The following is a 14,393-nucleotide window of genomic DNA, read 5'->3' as shown; positions in this document are numbered from 1 at the left end:
ATAGGGATTTGGTAGGTTTCCATTCTAAAGGCTTTTTAATAAATATGGCAACATTTTGTGACGTTTCATCGTTGCTGACGCGTAGTGAAGTGTTTTGAGTCATGTGAAGGCAACAGAACTTGCGTAACGCATACGTTTCTTTTTATAGTTTTTCATTTCTTGATGCGTCCTTAAAGTGTCGGAATATACCGCGTTTACCCTACTTAATTGGAGTTGAGACTTAAATTTAAGCATGGTGCAATTCATTTTGCAGTACTACTTATAATTCTTGGTGAAGCTGTGAAGGGTGGCTTGTTCGACAGGTGGCAGGATGTCTGACCAACCCACATAAGAATTTGAATAATCTAATTTTAGATCAAAGACAAGTCACTCAAACTTCTTATATTAAATTTAAAGTAACAATTCAGTAATTTGCCATTTGATTATTTTTTGAGATTTCATATTTAGTATGCTGTACAACATTACAGAATAGATTCCAATTGCTTTTGCGTAAATTTTTTGCTGACTTAGGTAAATGTAATGAAGGTTAATGTAATCCAATTCTTAATGTTAATTTTTTTTGTTGACTGGAGCCTTTGCTAACAAAGGTTTTACTGCAAATGCATTATTAGGAGTGTCCTGTATTACCCTGGGAGTGGATCAAGGTACAAAAATTTTGTCTGCAGTTTTATAGACAACATGTCCGCAACTTTTTTAATTGAAAACTTTTAATATGGCAAATATTTTTTAATGGCAGAAATATTTTTTCAAAATGTCACTTCATTTTTTTCAGGGATTTTTTAGAGCTAGTAAAGGCATGATTTTCTACTTTCATGGCACATAGATAGGAAAAATGTTGAAGGTTAAACCACTATTTTTAGCCGTGTTGACACTTTAACATTGTGGCTGAGGACTTTCCCCCATTTACCCCCACTGTCCCTTATTGCCTCATTTATACGGTATGCCATGCGTCAAAAGTACCATGGACCTTAATAATGTTGCAAAAGTGGGCCTCAGTACTTGAAAAACTGTTTCTTCTTTTCTTAGTGTTCTTACAGGGTTGACTTGAAGCCTCAGGTCTACCAGGACTGTTAGGCCTGAGGCCTGTGGCTTGTGAAGTTTTAACCTCTTGCTATAGGAAGGTTGTCAATGATTTCTTAGGAGAGGTGATGCTTGGTGCAGGATTATGATGGAATTTAGAGATGTGTAAAAGTTAATTATCTTGAGTACAAGTTCTCTCGAGATGAAGAGAGCATTTAATTGAGAATTTAGTATATTATGAGCAATTTGCACGTGTGGAAAACAAGATGCAGATTGTTGCGAGATTATCTTGGGATGATGCAAATCAGTAGATTATTCTTTCAAGAATAGGTAACTTGAAATTTTTGTAGAGCAGCTTGTCAGAAGCTAGAATTATTCCTGCTGCCATAAAGTAATTTCCAAACAGCTTGCTCATCTTGCAGGTTTCACCTCTGCATTTCAAAGTGCCAACTTACATGTGCTGGCAACTCGGTGCAAAGGATGCAAGTGACAGTAGAGTTGATTCAAATCTCCTACACACATTTTCAATTATTTTAGTGTCATTTGAAAGCTTTTTCTCACTTGACTATAATGTGAAATCATTTGAAAGCTTTTTCTCTCTTGACTATAATGTGGAACTAAATTAGGTAAAATATTTGTATCAAAGCTTTGACTGCTGGTGAGTAGTTGGTGGAAGATCATGAAAGATGGGTGTGAGTGTGACTAAGAAGTATTAATGGTAGAACATCATTAAAATGTAGAATTTGATATAGATATTCATGTTCTTCATAGTTTTTGCACTGTAAATGAGTTGTTCATCTGAAATTGGTCCACTTAATTGGAGTTGAGACTTAAATTTAAGCATGGTGCAATTCTAGGATTGGCACTACTACTTTTAATTCTTGGTGAAGCTGTGAAGGGTGGCTTGTTTGACAGGTGACAGGATGTCTGACCAACCCATGTTAAGAATTTGAATAATGTAATTTTAGATCAAAGACAAGTCACTCAAACTTGTATTGAATATAAAGTTACAATTCAGTAATTAGCAATTTGATTATTTTTTGAGATTTCATATTTAGTATGAAGTACAACATTATGGAATAAATTACAATTGCTTTTGCAGTAAATTTTTTTGCTGACTTAGATAAATGTAATCAAAATTCTTCATTGTTCATTATTTTTTTTGTTGACTGGAGCCTTCGCTAACCAAGGTTCTACTGCAAATGCATTATTAGGAGTGTCCTGTATTACCCTGGGAGTGTTCTTTATTACCCTGTCATGTGGGTATGGCTGCTATTATGTTTTGGATCGAGGTACAAAAATTCTGTCTGAAGTTTTACAGCCAACGCATGTCTGCAACTTTTTTCAATCGAAAATTTTTAATTAGGCAAATATTTTTTATTACTACAGACCTTGGCTAAAATAGTTTTTCAAGATGTCACATCATTTTTTTAGGGATTCTTTAGAGCTAGTAAATGCATGATTTTCTGACTTCATGCCACATAGATAGGGAAAATGTTGAAGGTTAAGCCACTATTTTTAGCCGAGTTAACATTTTTACATTGTGGCTGAGGACTTTCCCTGATTTACCCCACCCTCCCTTATTACCCCATTTATACAGTATGCCATGCGTCAAAAGTACCATGGACCTTAATAATGTTGCAAAAGTGGGCCTCAGTACTTGAAAAACTGTTTCTTCTTTTCTTAGTGTTCTTACAGGGTTGACTTGAAGCCTCAGGTCTACCAGGACTGTTAGGCCTGAGGCCTGTGGCTTGTGAAGTTTTAACCTCTTGCTATAGGAAGGTTGTCAATGATTTCTTAGGAGAGGTGATGCTTGGTGCAGGATTATGATGGAATTTAGAGATGTGTAAAAGTTAATTATCTTGAGTACAAGTTCTCTCGAGATGAAGAGAGCATTTAATTGAGAATTTAGTATATTATGAGCAATTTGCACGTGTGGAAAACAAGATGCAGATTGTTGCGAGATTATCTTGGGATGATGCAAATCAGTAGATTATTCTTTCAAGAATAGGTAACTTGAAATTTTTGTAGAGCAGCTTGTCAGAAGCTAGAATTATTCCTGCTGCCATAAAGTAATTTCCAAACAGCTTGCTCATCTTGCAGGTTTCACCTCTGCATTTCAAAGTGCCAACTTACATGTGCTGGCAACTCGGTGCAAAGGATGCAAGTGACAGTAGAGTTGATTCAAATCTCCTACACACATTTTCAATTGTAGAAATGGTCTTTTGGTTGACAGCACCTCAATCTGACATTGTGCTGGACAAGTTTCCAACAATCATAATCCCTGTGCCTTCAAAGGTGCGGACACAATACAGACAGTTGTAAATGCTGGTTATATTGTTCACTGGAGTTAATGTTAACTGAAATCAATGTTGCTTCAACTTGTAAGATGCACAGTTGCTATGGATGCCTTGATGATCCATAGCAAATGTTGCTGCCTGCATGTTGGCAAAAAAAAAAAAAACTCAATTGCTTTTGGGGTTACATTTGTTCTGCTAGTCGGTTCCATATTCTCTTTCTGGTGGCCCTACAGCTAATTAGCTTAAGGGTGTAGTCAGTAGGCACACCACCAACTATCATGTCAGAAAATCCTGCTGACATTTCCTGAGTAGGTATGTTCTTCCATCCTGCTTGCTGGCAATGCATTGATTGGGTCAATTGTGCAAACTTGCCTCCAGATCTTCATTCTCTTCAAAAATAACCATGTTCTGGTTTTCATGGAATGTACGGTAGTGTTGTTCTAGGATCTTGTATTTCTTTGAAAGAAAGCACTTTGAGCTGAAAATTGTCTTGTTCCGTTTTCTCTGCATTATCAACCTATTGTTGAAACATGAGTTTTGCCTATGCTAATATTAGCCTCTTGTAGCTCCTTAACCCTCTTATAAATATTTTTCAGCATTATTAGCAGCCTGCTTAGTTAGGACCTCGTCATTTTCATGAATTTGTGCAGAAATTTTGTGGCTTTGAAAAACTACAGAAAAACTTGGACATTGCTAAGCAAGCATATAGATTTTTCCCCCTTAGCAGTAATTGTTAATTTTTAATGTACATTTTTTTTATGAAAATTGCACACCAAAATATTTTCACAGGTTGTTGGTATAAATTAATAATGAAATTTGTCTTGTTGACTAGTTTCACGTTTGGCTCAAAGTAGGGAATCATTGCTATGTGGAGCTGTTGGTAACAAGCTTCTCTCAAACCATTGTGTACTGGCGGAAACTAATGTGTAGGATAGTAGCACGACGTGTCAGCATAGTAGCATTTTTTCCTTGTCTGCATAGCCCACAAATCTGCCTCCACCGCTGCCAGTTAATGTTCTTAGCCAACTTGTTTTACTATTTGTTGTTCCGTGTGGTAATGCTTATACAATTGCAGGCCCTGTTGTAACTATCTGAAGGCCTAATATCTTCTCTCCTAGCTGCAATAAGAATTTTGACAGTATCATAATGCATACTGAATTTCAATATTCAGCATTTTCTTTGATCAAAATTTTCAACATATTCTAGATGTGCAAGATTTCCAATTGAGTCAAAATGATTATGGTTCTCTCTGATTCCTAATTCATGCTAAAGACACGAATTTGCTGCTGCCATGTTTTGGTAAAATGTAACAACTGCATGGGTGGTTAATCTTGCATGAATTAGCCATGTATTCTGTAGCGTTTAAGTTCTACATTGTAGAAATTGTGGTTATGGGCTCCATTAGTTACAAATTTCAATAATGGTTGAAGTGACCATGTGTGGTAACTTGCCCGCAAAAGGATTAACTTGACATTGCATTTAAATTCTCACAAAATTTTTAATTTTGTCTTTGTAAACGCCTTGTAAGCAATTCTAAGAAACATGTTACAATGAACAATAATTTATGCTGCCAAATTTTGCAGTATTTGGAGAAAATAAAATGGTGCGTGATGAAGTATTTTCAGGCAATTTAATTTTTGCTTACGATCCTGGGGCCAAAAAAGTTACGAGATCGTAAGTTCATCAGCCAATCATTGACTGCCTTTCAAGAAAAATCCACCAATCACAGAGAATAACATAGAGAGGAAGTACTTATGTTCACTTAGCAAGCTTTGAAAGTATGGCCCCTGTTGTGATGTACTACAACATTCTTATTACTTCAGACTCAGGTGGAGGTGGGAGTTTGGAGGCAGCAGCAATGGCAGACACTTCTGTGGTGTCCAAGTCCCTACAACGAGTTGTCATGGGGATACTTGAAGACAGTGACACTCCTTCTCCTGCTCTCAAGGCCGCACTAGAGGCTCCACAACACATTGAAGCCATCAGAAAATTTATTTCGGACCCTCTAGTGAAGACTCTGATTGTACAAAGATGCGGAACCAAAGGTATATCATTCATCACAATTTCCATTAATGAGGGTGGTGATTTTGTAGAATTGTTCAGTTTTATTATTTGGTTGTAACTGAATAAATTATCTTATTCATATTTTGATCAGAAGCATGAAATCCCATAAGAAGAATCATCTTATCTTTTTTACTGATTTCAACATGTCACTATTCCAGATGAAGTTGAGGAGGGAGAGGAAGAAAGGGACGCATCTTACACAATATCAAATGGCGCTGTTTTCACCTCGGTTAAAATGTCCAGGTTAGTTGACTTATAAAAATAAATGGTTTAAAGTCCTTATTGTGACGCTCAGATATTTATCAATTACCGTATAACTAATTTTGTATCCTGTAAAATTTCATCTCTTCAATTTTTGTGATGTATTGACAGTATTGTTCTTACTCACCTTATGAAGCAATCATTGCTCCCACAATTTACTTATGAATCAAAATACATTGCTTTTATGCTGTTTCCTTCATGTAAGAAATAAGAGGTCGCTTCAAAAGTGGTGGAAAAACAAGTTTGAAAAACCATCTAAGTCATAAGATTTATTTTCGTGTAGCTGTTCCATCTAGGTTGATTCACCTCTGTGTTTCATCTTCGGTTCGCGGTTCTTATCCCACTTATTCAAAATTTTCGTGGAAAAATCGGCCCTCGATTCTTTCCGGCGCAACGTCCCATAAAGCAGAGAGCTTGCCCAATTGCCATCTATTCACCAGAATTGTGTGTACGCAACCCACGTTCTGCCAATTCGATGATTATTCGCCATTCTTTTTCAATGATCATAAACAGCATTAATGTTTTCCTCATAATGTGATGTGCGTGTTCTGTTTCTGCAGTTGTCATCTTAGGTCTCGTTATCGTTCATTATACTAAATTTTCTCCTCAGTGTGCTGGTGATGAAACGCGGACAAGTGATTGAGGCTGACAAGTTAGTGGCGTCCCAGGTGCGCTGCATTAACCTCAGTGATGGCAACCCCTACGAGACCCTACATGCTTACATCGCTGATGCCGTCTCTCCTTACTTCAAGAGCTTTGTCAAAGAATCTGGCAAGCTGGACAGGTAAGCACCGAATATTTTTTAATTTAATTATATATATCTATATATATCTCTCTAAGCAATTTTTTAAATATTTATTTTGCATTTGTTGTGGGTGATATTTTCCTTAAACAAAATGATCTCGGATGACTTGTACTCAAATTGAAAAAAAAGAAGAAACTGTTTATTTCATTGTCCTGAAAAGTTTTTCATCGCAAGTCTTTGTTATCTGCGACACTATTATTGAAATGTGTTATATTTTGGAAGGACTTCACTTGGTACTTGCTCTAATGATCTTAATTGAACTTATTATCTCTAATCTACGTCCGGCAGCCGCGATGGTGACAAGATGGCTCCTGCTGTAGAGAAGAAGATGGCTGAGCTGGAGATGGGTTTGCTGCATCTCCAACAAAACATTGACATTCCTGACATATCATTGATCATTCATCCAGTTGTAGCACAAGTAAGCTATTTTGTTCTCAAATCTTTTACCATGATTAGTTAATCATAAAGACGTTTTAATCATGATTAGAGGTTATTTTTCTGGCTTGAAGTTTTTGTCATTTAGAAAGTGCGTTCTAACCTTTGAGTATCCAGTAACAAGGTTCTTTGAGTTTGTCATATAAGAATTAATCCAGCTCTTGAATTTTAGATGATTGAAATTTTTTGAGTTCAGCATTGTTTCAAGGTATGATTACCATGGCTGCAAACTCGTTATCTTCTTCATTCTCTGCCAATGTGTTTCAAAAGCTCAGGGTGTTGAGCTACACTTTTTCAAATGCTGGTCAGGAAAACATTACTAATTTATGTTACGTGTAAGTCAATATGATTTGAGAAAGTATTGATGGCCCGGCTGAAGATAAAATGCCAAAAAAGTTAATGATAGATAAGATACAAGTAAGCAAGTCATTGCTTGCTTGTAAAATAGGATCACTAGCAAAATATTTGCAGCCTTGACTCGTAACAATTTCGCCCATGGCATTTTTTAGGTAATTAAGAAGTGCGCGGATGAAGGCACTCGTCCCAAAGTTGCCGATTTTGGCGACAAAGTTGAGGACTCGACATTCCTGAATCAACTTCAAGCTGGCGTTGCTCGATGGACGCGTGAAATTCAAAAGGTTTGTGTCCTCTGAAACGTTGAAAATTATATTAGCATTTATATAAATATAGTCTAACATTGGGGATCAAGAAATAGACCGACTCAAGCTTTATTTGCTGTTTTTGCTCTTTTCTAACTGCATTGGTAAAATGTACCTAATTTCTGCACGATTCTTAAGTTGTAAAACTTTTCAGTTTTGTGCTAATCAAACAAGTGTTTAATTGAAGTGAAAATTCCGTATTTATTGCCGTTTCGCAAATATTTAAATAGACCCTACTCTCATTCCCTTGTTTGTAACTGTGCATTGAAGACTAATTGCGTGGAACAATTGTCACTTTGAAGAATTGAACCTGGGTTTTAAAAATGAATTACATTCAGGTTACCAAATTGGACCGCGATCCGTCAAGTGGCACAGCCCTACAGGAGGTGAGCTTCTGGGTTAACCTGGAGCGCGCGCTGTTTAAAATACAAGACAAGAGAGAGAGCCTCGAGGTGACGCTTACCCTGGACGTTCTGAAGCACGGCAAGCGCTTCCATGCCACCGTCTCCTTTGACCTCGACACTGGTGAGAATATCCTCCCTTCCAATTTTAGGTTTATTTAGAGTGCTACGTTCTGAAGCACGGCAAGCGCTTCCACGCCACTGTCTCCTTTGACCTCGACCCTGGTGAGAATATCCTCCCTTGTAATTTTAGGTTTATTTAGTGTTACGTTCTGAAGCACGGCAAGCGCTTCCTATTTATAACGGTTCATGGTAGTTTTACATTCTTGATGAATTCAAATATGAGATCTGTTTTACGTATTGGTGATAAGTATTGAAAGCATTTACCGCAATATATCACTGATGACATTTGCATCGCTCAGGCTTGAAGCCGGCACTGGCGACGGTGTTCGACTACGCGCCGCTCATGAAAGACTTCCCCCTGGAAGAGCTGCTGTCTGCCACGGAGCTGGACAAGATCAGGCTCGCTGTAGGGGCGATCTTCACACACTTGCGTAAAATACGCAATACTAAGTACCCCTTGCAGCGCGCCTTGAAGCTGGTCGAGGCAATATCCAGGGACCTCAGCGCCCAGATACTCAAGGTAAGCTTTTGTGGTCCAAATGATTTTTTGTGTCAAAGACGCTAAAATTAGCATTAGCCTGTTTTAGAGTTATTTTTATTTACGAATGCTATTTATGCAGCTATTGGAGAAATTTGTTCAGACTCGAGAATTGGCATCGACTTGTTTAATTATTGACGAGCCATTCGACATTGAAGGCAGTTGTTTAAGACATTGGTTGATCATAGGTACTAGGCACGCGACGTCTGATGCACATCTCGCCAGAGGAGTTTGAGAAGGTCATGTCTCAGTGCTTCGACGTTTTCCTTGCCTGGGATGATGAGTATGAGAAGTTCCAAGGAATGCTGAGGTGAGCTAAGCTCTTATCCCATGTTTACTGCGCACCAACAATATGCTACTGTTCTATCCACTCGATGTGCTGAACATTTAACCAGTTCCAGTTTAATTTATTTCGACCAAAAATCCGTCTACGAACTTGCATACGTCCTTTCTATCAATTGAATGTGAAGATCCCTCCGAAAAATAGGAAATTTTCAGCTGAATGGTAACATAACATGACTTGATTGGACTAATTAAAAACCGGTTATTAATTACGTGCAGGGACATCTTAAAGAAGAAGCGCGATGAGCAGCTAAAGATGGTGCTGCGCGTGTCTCCCGCGCACAAGAAGTTGCAGCTTCGCATGGGTCAGATGAGGAAGTTCAGGCGACAGCACGAGCAGCTGCGCACTGTCATCGTCAGAGTGTTGCGGCCCTCGTCTAGTTCGCAAAGTGCGTTATTCTTCAGGGCCTATACTTTCAAAAAAAAGTTGTGAGATTGTAAGTTCATCAGCCAATCATTGACGGCCTTTCAAGCCAAATCCACCAATCATAGACAAGCAAATATAGCGTAAGTACTTGCGTTCACTTAGCGAGTTTTGAAAGTATGGCCCCTGTTCCTTAACTCTTTTCCGTCATTCTTTAGGTTCTTCAAAGTTTCTTTATGAATAATATCGACAATCATGAACTACTTACTGCTCGTTATGTCCTTGGCAAAGAGTGGAAGTCAGTTAGTGGGGATGGAAGAATTAGGTTTCATTTTTGTATCTTTAAAAAAGTTATGTCCTACCCATACATTCAAAACTTGCTCGGGATGTCCATGCAGCAGGTGTACGTCAGTGGTAATGCTTCTCGGAATGTAAGAACAATGAAAAATTCTTGCACAAAGAGAGGTTTCACATGAACATCCGTGTGTCCAAATGATTAGTTCGCTGTACAAACGTGTCTCAAAGCTGATTATTATGTAAAAGTATGGCATCTAGGGTAATTTTGGACCGATTAAAATAGACTGTCATTTTCAATCGAGTTGTTTGCATATTCAGGCCTGTTTTCTTGAAGTTGCTTCACCTCACCCCTGTGTTCTCGCTACAGGCAAGAGTGACGTGGAGGGCGCGCCACCCAAGTCCACAGAGAGCGACCAGGACCTGAAGAGCGACCTCCAGCCTGGCGACCTCAGCGCCATCGAGGAGGTGCTTTATCACGCTCTATATTAGCTTCAGGGCTTTTATTGTTCGATCTTTATCCAACTTCGGTAGTCTACTCTGACTACTTCGCTAGTCTACTCTGACTACTTCGCTAGTCTACTCTGACTACTTCGCTAGTCTACTCTGACTACTTCGCTACGAAAATGGCTTTATCCGACAGTATATTCACTTTAGTTTCCCCACCGCTTGCTCACAGGTGAACCTGGCCTACGAGAACGTGAAGGAAGTGGACGGCCTGGACATTAGCCGCGAGGGCACCGAGATGTGGGAGGCTGCTCTCAAGCGCTACGATGAGCGCATCGACAGAGTTGAGGTCAGCCCGATAATTCACAACACTGACGAATAATTGGCTAATGATTGATACATTGAAGCAGACAAACCAGCAACAATGAACAGTTTCGTTGCACTAGCAATCCAATGACGGACTTTCCTCCGTAACGAAGTACAGCTGCCAGAGAAAGTTGATAATGCTTTGATGTTTAACCCATCGTGGTACGTAGTTATTCATATTTAGTGGATCATATTTATGTTGACAAACTTTGCTAAGCGGATCAGATGCCTTGTGATTGATGATTTCTGGCAACCTAACTCGTCAAAGACAGATCGATAATTCTAAAGTTGATATATTTCAAAGTATACCTGAAGCATGGAGTCACAATGAATACTTTCGTGCCTTTGAACGATCAAAAGTAACTACGCCGCTTGGATCTATTGAATTAAGAACTTGTATTCAGTAGGACATGTACTGACGAATTTTGTGTTGCAGACTCGCATCACGGCGCGGCTGCGGGACCAGCTTGGCACGGCCAAAAACGCCAACGAAATGTTCCGCATCTTCTCGCGCTTCAATGCGCTGTTCGTACGGCCCCACATCCGAGGCGCTATACGGGAGTACCAGACACAGCTCATACAGCGTGTCAAGGACGATATTGAGCAGCTACATGAGAAGTTCAAGGTTTGTACAACATTACACTATTTGATCGCTATAAGTGTTGTCAAATTTAGACGATATATGGCAGCTACACGAGAAGTTCAAGGTTTGTACAAAATTCTATTCATGGTCAGTGGACGGGTTGTCAAATTTAGAAGATATTGAGCTGCTACATGAGAAGTTCAAAGTTCGTGAAACATTCTACTCATTGATCGGTATAAGTGTTGTCAATTTTACGAGTTGAACATGCATTATTGGACTTGTATATGAATGTTAAGATTTTCTTATTATTGTGTTATGATTAGTATCTATACAGATTGTAAAATTTGGAAAGCGATCGTTCATTTTTAGACCTAGGCTTGATGATACTAGATTTTTATAGTGTTATATGATTATGAGGTGTGAATGTTTTAATATTTGCAGGGCGAACCTGCATTATTAGACTCGTGTATACTGTTGAAATCAGTCTGAAGTAAATAGTTCCTAAAATGTCGATCTTGAACATTGCTGTATCGCGGTTCTCCACTTGGCAGATGTAGTACATGCTAAGCCTGTTGCTTTCCCCCTAGGTAATTGAAGTCTGAGGTAAACATTCCAGGTGCAGTACCTGCCAAGCGTGCTGCTTGTCCCATGTAATTAGTCTGGGGGTAACCATTACAGATGTAGTACTTTCCAAAGCCTGTTGCTTGTGCCATGTAATTAGTCTGGGGGTAACCATTACAGATGTAGTACATTCCAAAGCCTGTTGCTTGTGCCATGTAATTAACGTCTGGACTAAACATTCCAGGTGCAGTACCTGCAGAGCAAAGCGTGCTGCATGTCACAAGTGCGTGACATTCCACCCGTCGCGGGAAGCATCGTCTGGGCCAAGCAGATCGACCGGCAGCTCACCGCCTACATGCGCCGCGTCAGTACAAACACAAGCAATGGCTTCTTTATTTCAGAAATTGATTGAAAAACTTAAACAGTTTTTCCATTCTTTGAAACACTTAGTAAATTCTATATTCCACACAATGTGTGCTTGAACGGGTCTTTTTTTTTTTAATTAACATGCTCGTAAGCTTGATTGTTATTACAGGTGTTAGGGCCAACAGAAATGACGTGATTCTGAGCTAAGTAATTCTAAAATTGCTAGGATTATCTTGCCCGAGCAACACTAGGCTAACCTGTCAGTTATTTATAAAGTCTAACGTCATTTATAATGGTTACTATGGAAGGAATGTGCCCTGACAAGCTTTGACTCGATGTGTGAACGTGTGTACAGGTGGAGGACGTCTTGGGCAAAGGCTGGGAGTCTCACGTGGAGGGCGCTAAGCTCAAGAGTGACGGAGACTCGTTCAGACTTAAGCTCAACACGCAGGAGATCTTCGATGACTGGGCCAGGAAGGTACGAATTAGAAGCTTGGAGTTTCAAGTTGGCTGCTGTGTTATACTCTTTATTTTATCCTTCCTTGCCGCATGTAACTAACGGTTGGCTTTTCATTGACTGACCTGTGGCTCCAATATTTCTTTATTGCTCAATATTCAAAGAGTTTTTTGCTAGTTTTTTTTAAATCATTCCTACTTATGACTGACGACAAACAATTCCCACAGTCGTGCGTTTATTGAAATGTTTATTGTCGCCGCTCTCGTCTGACATATCCCACACTCCTCATTAAAATTTTCAAGCACATTTGTTTATTGCGATCTATTTTGTCGCTGCTATTGTCAAACATATTCCACACTTCCTATTCAAAATTTTGAAACGTATTACAGTTTACTGAACTCCATTTTATTGCGGTTATTCAGGTTCAGCAGCGTAATCTGGGCGTTTCTGGCCGCATCTTCACCTTCGAAACTCTGCGGTCCCGCGCCGGCAAGGGAAACGAATACAAACTTAAAGTGAACTTCTTGCCCGAGATCATCACACTTTCAAAAGAGGTGCGTAAGATCCTGTTGATTAGGTTAGCAGATGTCACTCTTAGTCGAGTAAGGCGGTAAGTCGAGTAAGGCGGCAAATTCACAGTCAGCTCGCCTATTGCGAATGTAAACTAAGAGTATTAGTTTCTCGGGACATAGTTCGTTGAAGTGGTTTTAGACTGTCAAGGTGGACTGAAAGACACTTGGGTGAATATTTATATTACGGATCTCGTGCCAAAGCGAGGTGACTTCAAGCTAGGCTTTAGCTCGAGCCTGCAACATGTTGCTTGACAGGCTGGGCAGTGACTAAGTATCGGTGCTGAAAGCACTGCAGAGAACCGCAAGCGTGATGTCTCTGTAGGTGGCATACACTATGGTATCAATGTAACTGCTGAAAATGTTGGTTAGTACCGGACATCACTCCTATAATGTATGGTATGTCTAGATGGTATAGTATGCTATATAGTGTATCTAGATTATATTATTAACAATTGTATGCTACTCCTATAATGTATGGTATGTCCAGATGGTATAGTATGGTATATATGCGTAATGGTATTTTTAATGGTATTTGTATGCGCAGGTGCGCAACCTGAAGAACTTGGGTTTCCGCGTGCCACTGGCCATCGTGAACAAGGCCCACCAGGCCAACCAACTCTACCCCTTCGCCATCTCGCTCATCGAGAGCGTCAGGACCTACGAGCGCACGCTCGAGAAGGTGCGTCTTACTTCTCATCTTTGTAGAGTAATAGTTGAATTTGTATGTCTTAACCCTATCGTTTTCTCCTGGCTCCAGTTGATATTGTGAGCGTTAATGACCATTAAATTTCTTGTGTGTCTGTGAGGGTTAGTTTTCTCTGCTCTTCTATGCCAATTTTCCGTTTATTGGGAGCAGTAAAAAATTTTTGCATTACGTCAGAATGGATTTTTTAGTATTTCGGACTATGGAAGTAGATGGGATATTCTTAATGTAATCAGTGGAGAAAATTTTCTTAAATATTTCTGCTAGCATAATCGTGCATTTGTCTTGCGTAGAAGCTTCAGTGTAACGCAAGAACTGTGTAAAACTGTAGTGGCTCCAGATTCTCAGGTTGACAGTTTTCCGCCCATTCCCTTCCTGCTGGAGTTGCAGGGCTGAAGGACGCAATCTGCATCTGCTGCAGCAATTCTTTTGTTTGATTACCTGAATATTTTAGAAGTAATCTACTAGCCGTTTCAACTATTGACCTTAGTTGTTTACATTTGTGGAGTAACGGAACGTTTTCATATTCTCCAGTAGTTGAATTCATTTCAAAAGGAAATGTCTTGCTCTGAACTCGACTTGCTCTGGACTCTGGAGAATGGAAATAGAGAAATAATTTGAATACGATGTAAATTACGTTGACATAGAATGCTTAATAATAATTCTTTTTGTGATAGACAAATGTGAACTTGTATACTGTCCATGTCCACAAGTGTTGCTCTTCTTTACATC

General features: G+C 39.3%; 1 protein-coding gene across 1 annotated transcript in view; it reads left to right on the top strand.

Moving 5' to 3' along the window:
• Positions 1 to 14,393, top strand: part of LOC108679838 (dynein heavy chain, cytoplasmic) — a 48,922-nt gene that overhangs the window by 801 nt on the left and 33,728 nt on the right. Inside the window, exons 2-17 of the mRNA XM_047885436.1 lie at positions 5,144 to 5,365; positions 5,543 to 5,627; positions 6,256 to 6,429; positions 6,739 to 6,868; positions 7,395 to 7,523; positions 7,883 to 8,069; positions 8,368 to 8,588; positions 8,795 to 8,916; positions 9,168 to 9,337; positions 9,977 to 10,074; positions 10,286 to 10,402; positions 10,856 to 11,044; positions 11,808 to 11,927; positions 12,285 to 12,407; positions 12,809 to 12,940; positions 13,503 to 13,637. Coding sequence (XP_047741392.1) covers positions 5,144 to 5,365; positions 5,543 to 5,627; positions 6,256 to 6,429; positions 6,739 to 6,868; positions 7,395 to 7,523; positions 7,883 to 8,069; positions 8,368 to 8,588; positions 8,795 to 8,916; positions 9,168 to 9,337; positions 9,977 to 10,074; positions 10,286 to 10,402; positions 10,856 to 11,044; positions 11,808 to 11,927; positions 12,285 to 12,407; positions 12,809 to 12,940; positions 13,503 to 13,637 — 2,354 coding nt within the window. The remainder of the gene's footprint in view (positions 1 to 5,143; positions 5,366 to 5,542; positions 5,628 to 6,255; positions 6,430 to 6,738; positions 6,869 to 7,394; positions 7,524 to 7,882; positions 8,070 to 8,367; positions 8,589 to 8,794; positions 8,917 to 9,167; positions 9,338 to 9,976; positions 10,075 to 10,285; positions 10,403 to 10,855; positions 11,045 to 11,807; positions 11,928 to 12,284; positions 12,408 to 12,808; positions 12,941 to 13,502; positions 13,638 to 14,393) is intronic.

This window comes from Hyalella azteca, unplaced genomic scaffold, assembly GCF_000764305.2.
Source record: "Hyalella azteca isolate HAZT.00-mixed unplaced genomic scaffold, Hazt_2.0.2 contig17921, whole genome shotgun sequence".
NCBI classification, from domain to species: domain Eukaryota; kingdom Metazoa; phylum Arthropoda; class Malacostraca; order Amphipoda; family Hyalellidae; genus Hyalella; species Hyalella azteca.
This window is presented reverse-complemented; position numbering and strand designations above follow the sequence as displayed.